At 46.5% G+C, this 20,042-nt stretch overlaps 1 protein-coding gene across 7 annotated transcripts in view; it reads right to left on the reverse strand.

The window, feature by feature from the left end:
- Positions 1 to 20,042, reverse strand: part of ARHGAP32 (Rho GTPase activating protein 32) — a 470,146-nt gene that overhangs the window by 44,121 nt on the left and 405,983 nt on the right. For all 7 annotated transcript variants that reach the window (XM_059719723.1, XM_059719722.1, XM_059719720.1 and 4 more), the window contains one exon: positions 7,891 to 8,040. In XM_059719723.1, the coding sequence (XP_059575706.1) occupies positions 7,891 to 8,040 (150 nt within the window). The remainder of the gene's footprint in view (positions 1 to 7,890; positions 8,041 to 20,042) is intronic.

Raw genomic sequence — 20,042 nt, forward strand, 5'->3', positions numbered from 1 at the left:
TATGCTGAACATGCCTCTCTCCCAGCTGGTGATGAAACATCTATTCTGTGGGAAGCCTAGGGTGTTTTCAAATGACTCCTCACCACTGGGAGAAGTATTTAGAAGCTAAAGAAGTCAACAAGTGAGTAAAGCACTAAAAAATAAATGGAGGCAAACCTCTTAAGAGGTCTGGCATGGAGGGCACTTTCACAGAACTGATCTGCGCAATGAAAATCAATACCTCTCCAGGGGGGATTAATACAGTCACCCTTATTGGTAGAGGGAGACCTGAAAGAGAACACTGGAACTCAACGGCCTCCAAATATATGAAGATTTTTATTCTGCAGGGAAAGTTTATAGCTCAAGGCAATCGTTCAATTTGCAGCTCAACTGGAAGACCGATGAAAATGAGAGACGTGAGGCACTCTGCATCTATATAAAATGTGCTGTTTAACTGTCACAAGTAGAAAGCATTAGTTTCACTGAGGATGGCATGCTGGAGTCTGCATCCAGGGAATGGCAGCACAGTCCACTGGCTGGAGCACAGGACTACACTGGAAGGCCTCGATTCTATCTCCAAATATCCTTGCTCAATCTACAGCCTTGGACAATTTGCTTTAGCTCCCTGAAAGTTTCCCCATCTGTGAAGGAGAATCACCAGGATGTTGCGATGATGCTTGTTAATGTTTCTAAAGGCCACTGAGGACCTAAAGCACTTGCTAAATGCTAAGCATTTTTATTTTCAAATTTCTGACCTTGCTCCCTAGTTTAAAAGGGCAAAAACCTTTACTTAGAAAATAGGGAGGGGGCATATCTGTAACAGTCATGGGAAGGATGGTTTCATGACTAAAACACCAGACTTGGGGGAAAGGGATTTAATTTCATAATATGCCCCAACCTCCTAGCACAACTGACTTCAGAATCCAAGACCCCTGATTTTCAGCAAGACTAACTTAGCTCCTAAGTGTCCAGGACTTTCAAAATAGTCACTTTTGAAATGGGACTTGGGTGTTTTTGCAATGGTACTCTCTCTCTCTCTCTCTGATTCAGATCATCTGCAAAGCGAACCCAGTTCACCGGCGGGGGATGGAGACCAAAGCTCTGAGGTAAGTGGGGAAGCAGGGGACCAGGAGGAAGAGCAAGCAGGAGGGAGCAACAGAGGAGGTTGTTCTCATATTTGCCAAGAAAACAGGGCAATCGACTAGTTACCTGGGATGCCTGTACATGAGTGCATGTAGCCTGGGAAACAAGCAGGAAAAACTGGAAGTCCTCACACACTCACAGATCTATGACTTGACTGGAATAACAGAGACTGGGTGGGAGCTCGCATGACTGGAGCACTGTCATGGATGGGTACAAACTGTTCAGGAAGGACAGGCAGGGGAGAAGAGGAGTTGTGCTGTATGTAAAAGAGCTGTGTGACTGCTCAGAGCTCCGGTATGAACCTGGAGACAGGGCTGTTGAAAGACTCTGGGTTAGGGTCAGAGGCGAGAGCAACAAGGGTGATGTCGTGGTCTGCTATAGACCACCAGACCAAGAGAAAGTGGTGGATGAGGCTTCCCCGATCACAAGTCCTGGTTCTCATGGGGGACTTCAATCACCCAGATATCTGCTGGGAGGGCAATACAGCAATGCACAGGCAATCCAGGAAGTTTTGGGAGAGTGTTGTGGACAACTTCCTGCTGCAAGTGTTGGAGCGGCCAACTAGGGGCCATTGTCTTCTTGACCTGCTGCTCACAAACAGAGAAGAATTGGTGGAGAATGTAATAAGACAGCAACTTGGGCAGCAGCGACCACAAGATGATTGAGTTCAGGATCTTGAGGAAAGGAAAGATGGAGAGCAGCACCTGGACTTCAGAAAAGCAGACTTCGACTTGTTCAGGGAACTCATGGGCAGGATCCCCTGGGAAGCCAGGCTGAGGAGGAAAGGAGTCCAGGAGAGCTGGGTGTACTTCAAAGAAGCCTTACTGAGAGTGCAGGAACAAACCGTCCTGATGCGCAGGAAGACTAGCAAGTATGGCAGAAAACCAGCTTGGCCTAGCAGGGAACTCTTCAGTAAACTAAATCAGAAAAAGGAAGCCTATAAGAAGTGGAAACTTGGACAAAAACTAGGGAGGAGTATAAGCAGGGCCAAAGAGCAATTGGAGTTGCAGCTAGCAAGGGATGTGAAGGGGAACAAGAAGGGTTTCTACAAGTATGTCAGTAGCAAGAGGAAGATCAAGAAAAGTGTGGGTTCCTTACTGAATGGGGGAGGCAGCCTCGTGACAGAGGATGCAGAAAAGGCTGAAGTGCTCAATGCCTTCTTTACCTCACTCTTCACAGGCAAGGTCAGCTCCCAGACTACTGCACCGGGTAGCGCAGTTTGGGGAGGAGGTGGGCAGCCCTTAGTGATGAACGAACAGGGTAGGGACTATTTAGAAAAGCTGGACATGTACAAGTTCATGGGGTTGGATGGGATGCACCTGAAGACGCTGAGGGATTTCGCTGAAGAGATTGCAGAGCCATTGGCCATCATCTATGACAACTCATGGTGATCAGGAATGGTTAAAGATGACTGGAGAAGGGCAAACAGTGTCCTTATTTAGGAAAGGGAAAAAAGAGGATCCAGGGAACTACAGACCAGTCAGCCTCACCTCAGTCCCTGGAAAATCACGGAGCATGTGCTCAAGGAATCCTTTTCTAAGCACTTGGAGGAAAAGGTGGCGATTCGGAACAGTCAGGATGGATTCACCAAGGGCAAGTCATGCCTGACCAACATGACTGCTTTCTATGATGAGGTGGATGCAGGGAGACCAGTGGATAGGGTGTACCTTGATTTTAGCAAGGCTTTTGATACAGTCTCCCACAACATTCTCACAAACAAGCTAACAAAGCACGGGCTGGATGAATGGACTGTAAGGTGGATAGAAAACTGGCTGGAGCATCAGGCTTAGAGGGTAGTAATCAATGTCTCGATGTCTAGTTGGGAGCCAGTATCAAGTGATGCGCTCCAAGGGTTGGTCCTGGCGCCAGTTTTGTTCAATGTCTTCATCAACAACTTGGAAGATAGCATAGAGCACACCCTGAGCAAGTCTGCACATGACATCAAGTTGGGGGGAGTGGTAGATACGCTGGAGGGTAGGGCTAGGATTCAGAGTGACCTAGACAAATTGGAGGATTGGGCCAAAAGGAATTTCATGAGGTTCAACAAGGACAAGTGTAAAGTCCTGCACTTAGGACAGAAAAATCCCATGCACTGAGGCTGGGGGCTGACTGGCTGGACAGCAGCTCTGCAGAAAAGGACCTGGGGGTTACAGTGGACAATAAGATGTATATGAGCCACAGTGTGCCCTTGATGCCAAAAAGGCTAAGGGCATCAGGGGCTACATTGGTAGGTGTGTTGCCAGCAGCCCAGTATTATTCCCCTCTATTCAGCACTGGTAAGGCCACATCTGGGGTACTGTGTTCAGTTTTGGGCCCCCACTACAGAAAGGATGTGGACAGGTTGGAAAGAGTCCAGCAAAAGGCAATGAAAATGGTTCAGGGGCTGGGGCAGATGACTTGTGAGGAGAGACTGAGGGAACTGGGCTAATTTAGTCTAGAGAAGAATGAAGGGGGATTTAATAGCAGTCTTCGAATACTTGAAGGGGGGTTCAAAAGAAGATGGAGCTGAACTGTTCTCAGCGGTGGCAGATGACAGAACAAGGAGCAATGGTGTCAAGTTGCAGCAAGGGAGGTTTAAGTTAGATATTAGGAGGGATTTTCTCACTAGGAGGGTAGAAAAACACTGGAACAGGTTACCCAGAGAGGTGGTGGACTCTTCATTCTTAGGGGCTTTTAAGACCCTGCTAGACAAAGCCTTGGCTGGGATGATCTAGTTGGGGTCCTGCTTTGAGCACGGGGTTGGACTAGATGACCTCCCAAGGTCCCGTCCCACCCTCATTTTCTATGATTCTATGAATACTGATGCTTCCTTACTTTCATTCTGTGTCTGTCTTGTCTACACAGCCTCTGCTCAAAGAGCTCTGAGTGCTATTGCTAAGCTTTCGTCCTTAGCACAGTGCACCCTCAAGTGTCAAGATCAACGGTTCTCAACCTTTTAAAACTTGAGGCACCCCTCAATAGGCTCAAGTCACACCTTAAAAAATGCCAGCTCTTAGCTTTCACTTGATTTTTGACTACAGACAAATAATGGAGCAATTCTTCGGTTGCAAATAACTCAGAAGTACCACAGCAGGTCAGAATGGCTTTAATATTCTGAATTCCTATGTGAAATGTTTGGGCTTATCTTGTGACTCATGTTTTCACCCCTAACAGTGCTAACACCATGTGGCATCCTTGAAGGGAGCTCAAGGTAACCCCTGGCACCCTGGTTGAGAATCCCTGTTCCATGTGCTAGCATAATAGAGACAAAAACAAACAGGGTAATGTCTGTAAAAATCAATCCAGGTAAACAGAGTCATCTCAATATTAAACACTGTTCTCTGTCACCCCTAGGTCTAATGTCATATTTTTATCTCTCTCAAATTGCCTTCAACTGGGTGCATCGACACATGCAATTAATTCAAAGCAATACACGTTGGACCAGTTTGAGCTGGAGTAAGCTACTCCTGGGCACAGTGTCTACATGTGCACCTGGGACAGCAGCAATTTGAGCCAAGGCAGAGCAATTTACACCAGGGCCACTCTTGCCCTGCTCGCTCCATGCTGGCAGAGGGCACGTGGATAAGCCCTGGGCTCCAAGTGGTGGTGTCGGGCAGCCCTGTTGGGTGGTGGAGGAGCTGGTTGGGGCACAAGGGTGCTGAAAGTGCAGAGCTGCGTGGCTAGGCAGCAGGCAGGAGTCTGGCCCCCAGCTTTCTGGGCTGACCGGGAGCATGATCAGGTTCTACACGTGTTTAATCACAGTTAATGACTCTGCCACAGCACTGTTAATTAGTTTACTGAGGCCTAAAACCACATTTACATGATGACAATTTACTCTGTAGCTAATGTAGATGCGGCCACTGTGTGCATAAACCGCAGGCCCACATCCAACAATCAAGTAGCAGCAAACTGCATCTGCATCAAACTGATGAAGTGACCAGCAGCAAATTACTCACACGTCTCATCACATCCACTCTGAGTCCAGGGCCCTGTCCACTTAGCCACCCTTCCATCCTGTCAGTCCAGATTTAAACTCTCCGATAGGGACCATACTTCATCTGTGATTATAAATTCCCTTGTAGATTTGCAGCCCTACATAAACCTAATTCTTCTTATATGCCTAACTTCCACTAATAAAATCAAAACATTCATTAGCAGACGCCAACATTCACTGTTTACCAAGGTTTAACTGTTAGTTTTTTAAGTTTTAATATTAAATATATCCATTGCTGAGATGTACCTGTTCTTCAAACCAAGTAACCACATAATCCTGCCATGGTCTTTATTTTCCCTTGAGGCTTTTCTCCTCCTTGTCTCTCAATTACTCTTACTCATCACCTCAGATCTAAAACTAAGAACCATTTCTGCAAAAACTTATTCTTTCTTACTCATGTAAACAGTTGCGTTGAATTCAGAGGAATGACTTATGCAAATGTAACATGGGATCAAATATTAGACTTTGTTTTAACTGAGCTGTAAAGTATCTTGCATACTTCCAGGTAGAAGAAATGTAATGATAAATATTGGACCTATGTCTGAGAAAAGCCAGTTTATAGCTATTTAGAAATATGGGACTGGAATAAATGCTTAGCAGGGGGCTTTGCCAGCGATCACTTGATGATTCTCAACATCCAGAACTCAACTCTGGCTCCATTCTGCATTTCTGGAGAGCATATAAATGGGCTGTCATCTGTTTCAAAGTTATTCTGTGTAGAAGTTTTTTTTTGAACCATACAGAGTCTTTGGGGACTGTGAACCAACGCGTCAAAAATTATTATTGACCTATAAAAAGGATTTCTGTGAATTGAAACATGATGCAATGTTTTGTGGATGCAAAGTTGTCCATATGCATGCTATCTTCAGTGTTATGTGCTAGTAGTTCCTCTGAAAATGCTCTCTGAGCTCCTGTATGATCTCCGAGATGAAAGGATATTATTGTGTCCATCTCCATCTAACTCACATAGGGTCTCATGTTATCTCAATCCCCTTTAAATAGATCACCCGGCTATGCTTTATAATTGGCTCTGAGACTGAAGCATCTAACACTTCACAATAACGGATGCTTAAAATGCTGCATGTACACATGGTTTGATTTACTGGAACACAAAAATGTCTCTGCAAAACTAATTCCTCAGATTACATCACTTGGAATACAGGTCAAGGAGCTGAACTGCATTGAAAAAAACCCAACATTGCTGTGAGAAATGGAGACCTGGCCCCTGTTAGCAACATCCAAATTGGATCTGCTTCACCCTCTGGGGAGTTAGGAAAGAGTTATTAAGTCAAGATCGAAAGCAACTGGAAACTCCTTCAATGATGAGACCTCATTAACACGGCACAGCCATGCACATGGAGGTGTGTGTGAAGGGGAGGCAGGGGGCTGAAACCTGGGACTAGTCCTCAGCTGCTTCACGGTGTCTGAGATGAGCCATCACTGGAGTCATGACTGTTTATACCAGCCCCTTGGCTCTCAGGAAAATATGATGTCGAGGATCTGCATCCCTCCTAATGAATTGGGATGATAGCAGGGCAGGACACTAAGAAAAGACTGAAGCTAATTCCAGCTCATGTAGCTGAAGGGAACGAGAGGAGGGACAAGCACTTTCTGTTCCCTCTGTTCTCAAGCTTATTCTGCTGGCCTGCTTTTGAACCTCTTGATTTCCCCCCCTGCAAGTTCATTTTGAATAGTTTTACAGCAACTTGATGACACAAAGCAGCCATCCCAGATCCACGGCTTGGGTGGGACACAGACTCCGTGTCTGCTTCCACACCAGCCACGCTCTAATTCTCAGGTACTTTTCTAGCCCCAGCAAAAATGAGCCCTAAACTTCTGTGAATCTGTGAGACCTCCACTGGTTCAAATTCACAAGGGGGTGAACCTTGCCATAGTCCTGATGTCATAAATGCAATCTGATTCCAAAACTGGTAGTAACATACTTGATGTGAGCAGCAAAATTAGCTTTCAACACATGCAGTTCTGCATAAACACATCCCCTCCCCACCAAGACATCTGCAGGGACAGAATCTAAAGTACAACTGGAGGAAACTTAGTAGAGAAAGCCCCCCTCCCTGCACTACCTTGTTTTCCTGCCTCAAAACAAAAGCCATAAAACACAAGGTACGGACTTTGCCAGATTATACTTGCCGCTTACTGCGATTCATGATCTTTTTTGTTAACCAAAAAACAAAGGGGGAAAAAACAGACATAAGCTGGGAGGCAAGGCCATATCCCTGACCACTCACCCAGGGCGCTGCTCTGCCTGCTGCTTTCCTCAAAGCCATCAGGAGGGAGATGCTGCTTATGGCATTAACTCCTGATCAGCTGGAAAGGACTCTATTGGGAGCTGCTTCCCTCCCTCTCTTCTTCCTGAGTGTTGTGGTACTCAGCAGTAATGGTGCAATTCCAGTTCACCAACACACTCTCTACAGTAACAGATGTTGTATATGGGAAGATAAGCAATGGATATGCATTCTCCTTGGAGCAAACACCTGTTTCCTGACTCTTATTTTAGTGGTGGATGGGGACTAAAGGGACAGCAGGCAGGAAGCTGAGATGGGTTTGAGAAAAGTAAAATTCTGAGATGAAAAGTAAAATCCAATTAATTGCTCCAGCTTTGGTATTTTGCAAAAAAAAGGCAGATGGAAAGATCTGGGTTGTACACTGTGCCGGAATCACACAAAAAATGGGCAGGGAGATATTTATAGAGTTCAAAGAAAAAAGTGACCTTACAATGCATCCGGTAACTAAGATTCAAGAATCAACATAAACACTAAGTTGTTCTTTCTTACCATCATGGCCCGAGTTGAGGAGATGCTCTCCCAGGTCACAGCCAAACACTCTCTCCTTCAGGATCCCGCGCTGTTTCAGTTTCTGCTTTGTTGGGCGAGACTTCATGAAGGTACGCAGGAAGGTGATGAGCTTGCCGTGCTTTTTTGACACTGCACAATAAAACAAAACCACCATATGTTACATCCAGCGTAACTGGGTGAGACGATGCAGCTGAGCGCAGGAGGCTGGGACAAACACCAATATTGATTATTTATGCAAGCAAATGCTCTCAATCCCAACATTAAACAAAGACTCTTCAGTATTTTGGCCAAGGCAGGTATGAAGGGCTGCAACAGAAGAACCTGATTTAAAGAGATATTAATTTGCAATACATCTATTGCAGGAAGTGTACAGAAATCACTGCCATTCAGTACACTGACTGACAGGCAGCACCCGAGAGCTGCAAATTGTATGCTTCCCCTGGCAGAAAGCAAAATAATCTGCTCCCACGCCCAAGAAGACACAGTGCATGATCCCATAAAGGGTCTCAGATGCTTTGCTATTGATTTCTGTGGGTGTGGATTAGGGCTCTCAGGCAGCAACCTATGGCTTAATAATGTTTGATTGCCTTCAATAATATTTGTACAACATCTAGATGGAAAGCTTTAGACAGATGAAGGGCCTGCTTTTCAGAGCACCTGCAGTGTCCCTGGACTTCATGTGTAAGTGTGGGTGCTTGGTACTCCTGAAGTCTGAGCTCGAAGCATTATTAACTTACTCATTTCCTTTCAGCTGCTTGTCAGGTAGGTGAATTGCTATCCGTATTCAAAGGATGGAAAACTGGAACACAAGAGTTGGCACAAGAGTTTGTCCCCCCAAAAGGCCACAGAATGAATCAATGGCAAAGACAAGAATAGAACCCATGAGTCCTGGACTCCTAAACTCCTGTTCCTAGACAAAGCCAACAAAGCTGTTTCTCTTTATTTCGCTATCAAGCTGAGAAAAGACCTTCCAAGTCCACTAAGGAATGCAATCTACAATCAGTTCAATGGAGATTTGCACAGATAACTGCCATTCTGGAGGAGACAAGAAGCAAGAGCTACAAAACAGCTTGCATGTAAATAGGAGTAACAGACCTAGCATACATTTGAATCAGAAAGCAAGACAATGTTCTTCAATATCAACTTTTCTTCCCCAGACACCCCTCCGAAAGCAATAGGGTAGCACAAAAGAATGCTCCTCCTAACAAAAGTGCCATTGTATATGTGATTTAAAAGCAATTTGGCTTCAAGAAGAGTTCTATTTTTTTTAAAAAAGAAGAAAAAACCTGAATCACCAGGTATAAAAGGACTTGTTTTGTCAAGGAGCCTTTATAGTTCCATGAAGTTGTAAAGGTCCCTGCAGCAGTATGCTGCAATACTAGCAATCAGATTAACTACCTTCCTCAAACACCAGAGAGCTGCGAAACCTATAGTTCACCTGATTTTGAACTCTTAACTATAGTAATCAGAATTTAGGAGATATGTCAACTTAAATAGAAAAAAGGCAGCACAGGTACCCATGCACACAGGCATATTTTTCTCCAAGGGCTGTTACTGCTCTGTAATATTGCACTTAAACTTCATATTTCTTGAGCTGCTTTGGAATTTGGGATTCTGCAAACAGAAGGGTGATTGCAGCAAAGCTTCTTAAGGGGAGGTGACTTTTCTTCCTCTTTGTCAATTAGCTATTATGAAAAACCTTATCCCAGAAGTAAAGAACTGCCACCACTATACTTAGGAAAAAAATTATAGTAGCGTTTTATGCTTCCCTCCCCTTCCTTCCCTCCCCCCCCCGCCAAAAAGGCTCCAGGCAGCTTACAGTAAAAGTAATAAAAGTCATAAAAGAATATAAAACAAATGATAAAACAATTCTCCAAGTAATACCCCAAAACTTAGCCTCACCCGCTAACAGCCAGATCAAATAAGCGTTTATACAGCTTATTCTAACCTCTGCAATAGCAACGGACCTTCCTTCTCTTGCTGAATATTGACACACTCCCTCTGCTCATCGCAGACCAAAGCTAAAACCCTCTGCAGTCAGTGGAAGGCTTTATTTCTCAAGGGTAGGGCTGTCCGTCCCCAGGACCCTTTCCTCCCTCTAGTTGTACTCCATCGTCAGCAAAGTTGTGTCTTTTTATTATGAAGCACTAAAGTTTCAACATCATCACATTTGTCAGGTGGTTTGTTGGGGGGGGGGGGGTGGATCTCCTAGCTAAAGTTACCTCTACAACTAAATGTATGTGAAAGATTAGAGAAAAAATATTTTTCCTCTCATTGCTTTTCCTGTTCGACTCCCCAGACCACAGAGGGTCAGACTGGGTATAGGCTAGTGACTGTAAAGCAGAGGCTGGGACCTTAGTTTTCTGTCATTGTGCTTTCCCCTCCATCCAGTAAAAACAAATCAGCAGGGATCCTAGTTTTCTTGCTTTAAAAAAAAACACCCCACAAGTTCTCTGATTTAAAAACCCCAAATCCGTGATTAAAATGAAACGCCTATACATATAGGATAGGAATATATAGGAATATATATAGGTATCAACTGAACACAATGTTTTATTGATATATTTACAATTGTAAAGCAAATTGGAAGCCTACCAGTGCCTCAATCACTATAGTAAAATTAATTCTAAGTACCTATAAATGTTGGTATTTGATTTTGGGTTTTTTAGCATAGAAAAATCAGAGCTTCCTCTGCCCCCTTTGTTCAGCGGGACATAGGTCCAGGACCCTCAATCCCAAGCCACAGCCACAGCCCCCCCCCCCCCCCCCCCCAGCCCTGCTAGTGCCCCTCACCCCCTACCCACAGCCCCCTGGCCCTGCTGGTGCCCCTCACTCCCCACCCCCCCAGCCCTTCTGCAGGGGTCCCCCAGCTGCCAGGGCTATAGAGCCAGGGACCCAGGTCTGCAGCCCCCTGCCACTCACAGCAGTGCCCACGCCCTGGCTGCCACCTGCAGGAGGTGGTGGCTGCTGTGGCAAAGCAGAGCCCCCCTCCCTTATGGATGGCATGGGCAAAGCGGAGCCCGTGGGGGGGGGGGGGGAAGGAAGGCAGGTGCAGACTACCCAGTGCAAGCTCAGGCTTGGGTTCCCCACCCTGCTGCCCTCCCCCTGGGGCCTCCACGGGCCCGCACGCAGGATCTGGCACGGCTGGGCAGGGAAGCTCGTTGCCACTGCTGGGACCTCCAAACCAACCTGGCGAGGCACCCCCTGCCCATCTGGCAGCAACAAGGGACACAGCTTTGTGCCACCACCCCTGCTGCTGCCAGGTGGGCAGGGGGTGCCTTGCCAGGACACTGCAGGGCTTGCGGCAGCAAGGAGCTTCCCCAACCCACAATGCCCTGCTCTGCTGGGTCCTGCCCACCGGGCCATGGAAACCCTGGGGGAGAGAGGCAACAGGGCAGGCAGCCCATCCCATACACAGATCTGCGGGGCGTGTGCTCCCCCTGGGACTGCATGCAGCAGCGGGGAGTCAGCCCCCCCCCGCTCCCAGAAGAACCACCTGTGGCTCTGTCCTGCCCCCCACCGGGGCCGTGTGGCCACACATTGCGACCCTGGGCCCCAAGCCCCACCCCAGCTGGGCAGCAGCCCCAGCCCCATCCCAACTTCCTCCCTCCCTATGGGGGCCTCAATCCTCTCTCCCCCCAGTAGACTTACCTGCAGGAGCTGCTTTCCAGGCTGCCTGGTGGCCATGTGCATGCACATGCACAATTCCCCCGCCTGACTGTCCTCCTCCTGCTCTTACATTACCTGGCCTGAGGTGTTTACTACACTGTAAAGCAGCCACACAAGGAAACAAGTGCAGGGAGCTGTCTTTCCTTCTCTCTCAACAGCCTCCCAAGTCTCAGTGGATGGAAACACCCATTTACCTGAGAGTGGTTTACAGCATTTGCATGTCACACTAAGAGCAAGAGCAGACAGTAATAAAGTTAATGAAGGTGGTGGTAATGAGGATTATCATGTTAACCATAACCCCTGGCCACAGTGAGATGAGGGCACAAAAGGAGGAAGAAAGAAGCAGACAGCAAGACTACTCTCCATTTTCACCATAGAGCTGCCAGCCGCAGTCCCTGCAGCGTAACACATGACACTCCCTCCCCTCCCCCCCCTCCCCCCCAAGCTGACCTGCACTTTCAGGTCTCAGGGGAAAAAAAGGGCAGAAAACAAAAAAAAAATTGAATCCCTGATTGCTTGGCAAAACTGCAATGCTTGAGAAACACCAGCCCTCGCACATAAACCTCAGGAAGCGGACAGAGCAGGCAGGAATAATAATCTACATTGGACTTCACTCCCTTGTTAGACTTGGATAGAGCATGCCTAGCCTCATGCTGGCTATAAACCCAAGCCAGGATGACAAAACACTATAAATGCGAAGCCCATTCAGTTTGCTCCTCCCCAAGTGTTTACAGAGAAGGTTATTAGGCAGCAGAGGACATGTGTATCTGAATAGCTGGCTTAAGAATCCAACAAAACCCAAGAGCTTCACTCGCCAGAGTCCAATATGAACTGCTGAATGAATCACCAAGCAGAACAGATTGTGATCTTGGATTTGTGCCAGATCACTTTTTTATTTAAAAGAAAACACGCTATGCTAACACAAGGAAAAACTTCTTCACGGTTCGTATGTCCAGACTCTGGAATAGACTTCCAGCGGGGGTGGTGCAGGCACCTAGCCTGGAGACCTTCAAAAGGAGACTGGACGCACACCTTCCAGGAGTTATTTGACCCCAGTGGTCTTTCCTGCCCAGAGCAGGGGGGCTGGACCTGATGACCTCACGAGGTCCCTCCCAGCCCTAAACTTCTGTGAATCTGTAAACTGTAGGATGATGATTGAGGCATATCCTGTCCATCTTGCTGTGTCTCACAGCATCTTCCCAGCTGTTACTTACTGAGCCTTTTTAGTATCCTAAGCACTGCACAGAACAGGAAGACATGTGATACAAACTTTTGGATAAAACTTTAGGGCCCATTTTCTATTGTTCCCTCAACTTCACAGGCATAGGCAACGTGCAGGGGGGACATGGGGGGGCATGTGCCCCCCCGCCCAGGCTGCCACCAACAGCGGTGCCTGTGGAAGCTCGCCAGATCTGGCCCTGCCGCCGCCCGTGGGTGCCCCCCAGACTCGGGAGGCACCAAATTGCCTATGTTCACAAGTAGTAAAACCTCTCGGGTAGGTATGTCCGTACTTCTCTGTTTGGGCCTAACTCTGCTCCTGTTGTGGCCAGTCTTCCATCGACTGCCATGAGAACAGACTGTGCATGGTCCTGAGAAGTCCTGAACACCCCATATGGTAAGTCACACCCCGCAAAACTAAGCTTTAGTTAATAAACAAGGAAAACTCTTACAAGGACTCTTAAGAAAATAAGTTCAACAAGCTATCATGAATATTTATTTAAATAGATTAAAAACACAGTATATAAAATTGTGAATGAATTTTCCAGCCTGGAAAATTCAAACGGGATGAACAACTACATTAACAAAAACATTATTTGGCTACTAGAAAAAGTGCCTTTAAGGATAAAAATGCTCTAAATCAGAGGTGCTAAACCCCCAGCCTGTGGGGTCATATCATCTGGCCGGCAGGGCTCCTCAAGGGTCTGGAAATGTGGTGCTTGGGGAGCAGTGGCAGCATTAACTGCTGCTCCCCCAAAACCAGATTTCTATACCCATGGAGATTGGGGGGAAGGCAGCACAGGACTGGACTGGGGCAGTGCAGGATCAGACCCAGGAACCAACCACTCAGCCAGCCCATGGAGCCAGAAGATTAGGTGCCACTGCTCTAGATGTACTGATGGCATGGACGACTGAAATGATATATTTTACTCTTGGTATTTAAGCAATGCCTGTTTAAACAACAAACAAGAAATCAGCCTGGGGTCTTAAATCAAGATAAATTTCAGGTGATTTTAAGCCACTCAACTGGTTTAGGTTAAAATAATTGCCTTGTTTTCTGCTCCATTAAATAGACTCTTACAAATAAGCTCCCATATTACACCTGCCTGCCAGTCCAAAGAGCTGCCAGTCCAATGCCTGAACAAATAAAGGTAACTGGAAGTTCAGTTATTGACAGTCTGCTGTAACATTTACATGGTGCTTTTGTTAAACACATTTTCCCCTATCACGGCTTGACTATAGTTCTCAGACTAAAACCCTTATGTGTACACAAGGATGATTCACTGCACAGAAGCTGGTTTTCCTCTGGACACAGAGTGAGGAAAAGCAAGATTTTATCCCATGATTTAAGAGTCAGAAAAGTAGGTACTTGCATACGGATGAGCCATCAGGGCTTAACAAGATACCAGGTAAGTCTTATTGTGCTAGTGGGGGAAGAAGGGACAGTATTTCCTTTGACTCTCAAAATAACAGCTAGATACTCTCATGCATGTTTAAATACAGCAGATCAGGCCAGCAGCCACAGTTGCAGAGGTGGTTCCAAGAGTCCTGCAGAACAGATTTTTATGCCCTAAAGTTGTGCCATAAATTAGCCCTATGCCCTTTCTAAGTGCCACTCCAATTTTCCTCTCCCTGATCTGCTTTTAGCTTCCTGCCCCATCACAGATTCATGGAAAATGAGGGTTGGAAGGGACCTCAGGAGGTCATCTAGTGATTCTAGTCCACCCCCCATGAGCAGCTGTGATTCCTGTCCCCATCCTGACCTGCTGGGTGTCACACACAGAGGCTGCCCGTGCCAGTTGTTGGCCAGCCCTGCTCCAGGGCCTGTCCATGGAGCAGTTACACTTGTGCTTCAGTGTTCTGCTGAATCAGGGCAGTTAAAATATAAATAAGGATTAATGCAAGCAAACAGTAAACTGAGCCCTCAACCCCTATTCAGCTTTTCCCTTAACCATCCAGGGTGGGCAATTATTTCAGCTGGAGGCCCACTTAAGGAGTTTTGGTGACATGTCAAGGGCCACATCCATCTCTTCCTTTCTCTATCCCCTCCCTTGCTCCAGAGCCCAGCCGGAGTTGTAGTTTGCCAGGAGCTGGTGGCATTAGCTGTGGACTCAGACAGGGACTTCTGCTGCGGTGGGCACAGTCGGGTGGCAGTGTCGGCTGTGGTTGCAGCCAGCAGGTTCTGGAGCCCCAACGCAGCACCTGATGGTAGTGTCCACAGCTGACACGGCCACTCGCCTGGCATGGCAGAAGCTCCTGCTTGGGTCCACAGCTGATGCACCAGCAGGTTCTGAGTCAGGGCCCTGGGTGGGAGCTTCTGCCACGCTGGGAAGGCAGCAGTGTCATCTGCGGGCGCCGCCAGCAGGTTCTGCATTGGGGCTCCTGAACCTGCCGGCACAGACAGCGTCCACAGCTGATGCCACTGCCCACCTCCTGTGGCAGCAGTCTCTGTCCAGGTCCACAGCTGATATCACCGTGTCAAAAGCTGATGCTGCTGAGCGGAAAGAGCCCCAACTGCCCACCCGGCGGCTGGAGCCGGAGCCAGAGCTGCCACCTCCCCACATGCCAGATCCAATGAGTGGGTGGCTGGCCAGCTGTGGACTGGATCTGACCCACAGGTAGTATTTTGCCTGCCCCTGCCCTAACTGAAGCTTAACAGAATTTTCCAAAGTTCCTACTTACGGGAAAGTACAAATACCAACGAAAGTCAATGGACTTTTTGCTGCTAAGTCTCTCAGGTGCTTCTAAAAGCCCAGCACAAGCAAGAGCAAGACAGTCACATGATAAAAGAAAAGGATGCATCTTAAATATAATCAGGGTTTGAATTACACTTTGACTCTTGGGGAGAGGTCTGCAAAAAGAATTGGGTTGCCCATCACAATGCCCTAATAAAATCAGCCCCCCCCCCCCCCCCCCCAACCCAGGTTATGATTTTTAAATCCTATAGGGGGATTCTCATCTCTTATCGGAGGTCTCAGCCCCCCCCAGGCTCTCCCGTAAATCGAATCCTGAACATAACCCCACCCTTGCTACTCCACTGTAACCATAACCAAATAACTGAGTCTCTCTAAGCCTCAGTTTCCCCATCTTTTAAATGAGGATATGACCATATTTATTTGACTCCAAGACAAGGTTTTCCCCCCCAGCATGCCAGCTACATCTCCATATCACTTCTAATTTGAGGTTTCATCACTAGGAAACAAAACCTTTGCCAACCAACTGGGGCTGCCTCCCAGGAAGGAGGGGGCTTCCCAGGAAGAAGTGCAGCAAAGCCCTTCCCCAAAATGACAGGTGGGTATATAGGCAGACAAGGTAAATCCGGTATCTTTTATTAGACCAACTCAAATAGTTGGAAAAACTCTTCTTAGCAAGCTTTCAGGCACAAACACCCTTCATCAGGCTGAGGAAGCGTCTGCAGATGGTCTGTGCTCTTCTTGGATGGAGTGGTAAAGCAGCCAGAGGCCAGTACGAAGGGTGCTTTTGCCCAAAAGCTTGCTATGAAGAATTTTTCCAACTATTTGGGCTGGTCTAATAAAAGATAACAGATTTACTCAAAGAACCTATGTCTTTAGACCAACATGGCTACAACCTACACTCTGAAACAGGTGTGTATATACACACCTATGCAGAGCCAACCATCTGGAATGGAGAGACCAGGTGAAGAAGAAACTAAAGCCCACTTCTAAAAAGGTTGGCTGGCAGAGCTATGTTAGTCAGGAGGGTGAAACAAGATCACAAACCTTGATGGCAGAAAAAGCCTAGTGCAGATGCTGTTCTAAAAAAGAAGCCAAAAAAAAAAAGTGTTTGTGCTCCTATGGCTTATTTTGTTTGGGGACCTGGGATAAGTTATGCCTCCCTGGGAGGGTTTGCTGTGGTCGCTCTACCAGCAAACGTTTCCTAACAGCGGTAAAGCTTTATTTTCTTGTGATGATGTATTATTTATTGGTTCATGCCAATGACCACAGGGCTTACTCACTATTGTGGGAGACTAAAGAGATCTTTGGAAATGTAAGCAACAAATGTGTCAGCAAGCAACTGATATGATGTTTAATATGCAAACCAGTGCTGGTTTTATAGTTATTGCATGGGCTAATGTCCCTTCCTTTGGATACTTTCCTAATGCACTGAGAGCTCTGCTTATCAGCAGCATGATTTCACTGAGACACACTCAAGACCTACAAGGACAGATTCGTATCTCTTAAACTGGTAGAAAGTTGATTCCAGTGGAATTACCCTCGATTTGCAGGTTCACAGAAGGAGACTGAAATCCAGCTCAAGGACATCAAGCATCTGGCACAAAATCCAACCAGTATCAAAGCTAGTTGCAGAATAGCTTTGTCCTGAAAGAGATCTCTGAAACCGGCTCCAGAGAACCAGTCCTGAAATATTCCTGGCTTCTAGCATCTTGGTTATGAACTACAAGGACTAAGCAGGGGACACAGAAGTCAGCCTCTGTACCACAAAACAGATTTTATGTTATGTACTTTCTTTTGCCATGGAAGAAACAAAAATACATTTCAAGCAAAAAAAAAATGCAATGCAATGAACAGCACATGATCGATTAGACAGCTGGACTCTGACCTAATAGCTTCTACTTCAGGACTCCTAGCTCGCATTCAAAATGAGATGAAACAAATCAGCTCTGCAGCGTGTGCCGCAAGCCAACACAGCCTGACTATTTCAGTCCTGGGCTCGCACATGCTTTTGCATTCGCATGTAAGGACTGGAAAACTGCTTGCACAAGCAGACATTTGGGCACACGCTTTAAGGTGTGTGAACAAGGCAGTGACACGACCAGAGAGCTTGTACTCGCTTGCTTGCTCTCTGCTCATGTGTTATCTAATTGCGTTAAAGCAAGAATAAAGCTTAAGACAAGCAAATGCCTCTCATCATAAGAGTTGCCATCCCTTATAACTACGTATGCCGCTTTGTGTTCAATCCATCCTTAGGCCAATCGTCTTGCTCACACTCCTGATGGCAGCATGATCTCTCACAGAGGATTAGAAACCTGACTCAGAGAAAATCTTACAGTGGATATGCTGACCCACATTTCCAGCACACCAGCCAATGTGCTTGTTTCTCCTATTATTAACTGTGATTTTAAACGCTACGAAACACAGCTGTCCCCTGCAGCGAGGAGAACATTGTGCTAAGGTCAAAAGCTGGCGCATGTGTAACTGCACAGTTTAAAATACATAATCAACAACTGAGGACTGCTATCAAAGGAGGAAGAGGTGTGGGAATCTCTTTAATAAAAGCACAGCTAAATATCACAGCCCAGGGAAGAGATCCAGCATCTTGAAGGGAGAGTTGTTTACATTCAATCAGGCTACAGGGACATTTGTCAAGGCTATTAGACCTCAAAGGAAGAAGAGCCATTCCACCCTAAAATTAGACTCTGCGGTGAGAGAAATAGCAGCAGCTAAACACAGGACTGGGAGTCAAGAGATGTGGGTCTATTCCCAGATCTACCACATGTTCACGATGTTCCCAAACCTGCAAACACTTATGCATATGCTTAATTGTACACACTGCAAGTTGGCCCACTGAATTCACCTGACTCCCTTTGATTTCTGAGGTCTGAGTCAGGCTCCCTGAGATCCTGGATAAAGTTCTTAAGGAGTCTGTGCATCGGTTTCCCGATCTATGAAACGGGAGTCATGCCTTCTTCCCTTAAGACATCCAAAATTAACAATCTGCATCAGGCAACAAACTCATATTGTATTGAAGTATAAACCCCACAGAGCTGGGAACTGATTAAGGTCTCCTGGCTCAGGCCCCTCTAACCAGGGAGCACACTGCTCTTCTCCTCTTCCCACAGTTGAGTAGAAAGGGTCTTAACTTTGGATCCTAACAAATTTACAGGGCACCTGAATTTGCAACCACATGCCCCTGCGCATAATACGTCCTGCCCTCAGCAAAGCCACAGCCTGCAAGGGAAGACTGAGGGTCACTGACTTTACTATATTGTTTTAATTATTATTCAAAATACATAAGAATGGCACAAATTACAATGACAAACACGACGTGCAAGATCCAGCCCCTAAATATTCTTCAGAATTCCTTGGATACAGGAGCTTTAAAAAAATCCCCCCCCATCTCCAATAATTAAGCCTTCACTAACCTACACACTGATTTGTTGCTCTGTAAAAATACACTGGGGTTTTTGCTGCTACAGCACTTTTCCAGCGCAGCGCTGACATCTGCTGAGGCAGGACCTTTTGACAGGCGAAGTCAATACGTACGCTTTAAGGTTATTAATTTCAGTGTCATTAACTAAAAATTCATTAAAATGAATGAAATAGCGTAAAATGGATGGAAAAATATTGGGGTGGGGGGTTATGCTATTTTTCAAGCTGTTACAAGGGCACTGTGTGGAGGAAGAGTAAATGAGGGTCATTAAAAACAAGAGATATGACTGATATGCCAGGTCTTTCTTACAGCAATAAGATGATAAAGCAGAAGTGGACAAGCTTGCTCCTGCCCTAGCTGGTAGAGGTCAACTTCAAGTAGAGTCTATGTGCAATGAAACCTCTCCGTAGGCACATACGTCATCAACTGCTGGCTGGGGTGCGAGCATCTGAGAATTATTTTAAGGTTGGTGTTTAAAGCTCTAGCACAAATACAGAAAACTATCAGAATGGCTGTTAAGTTACCAATGAGGCACAACTCAGATTTTAAAGAGAACGCGGTCAACTGGCCTGCGTCCGGATCACATCAGTCCTCTACCAGAGACAAAATGGTGGATCAGCAAACTATGATTATATCTGTCCAGCAACATTCACTTCTCTCAGCATTAGTCTTTGGGTGTGCACACACGCATGCACAGACACACACTCCCACACCCACCTTTAAATATAAGCACAGGAGCCACACTGTCAGTCCATCTTCAACTCCCACTGATTGCTGTGTCAGCGCCCAGCACTTTTGCAAATCAGTCCCATATGATTACCTTAATCAAAAAATGTGTTCAATCACAATGACTGGGCCAGTTATCATAGACAAGTAAGGCTGGAAGGGACCTCAGGAGATCATTTAATGTAACTGGAGAATTGAATTGCAACCTTAGTGTTGTTAGCACCGTGCTCTAACCGAGGGGTGGGCATTTATTTGGGCTGGAGGGCCATTTAAGGAGTTTTGGTGAGCTGTTGCCAGCTGGGGGGAGAAGGGGGACAATTGATCCTATCTGGCCACGGGCCTGTTTGCCCTGCACCCACTGCTGGGAGCAGCGTGAGCAGGTGGGT

This window comes from Alligator mississippiensis, chromosome 16 (genome assembly GCF_030867095.1).
Source record: "Alligator mississippiensis isolate rAllMis1 chromosome 16, rAllMis1, whole genome shotgun sequence".
Lineage (NCBI taxonomy): Eukaryota > Metazoa > Chordata > Crocodylia > Alligatoridae > Alligator > Alligator mississippiensis.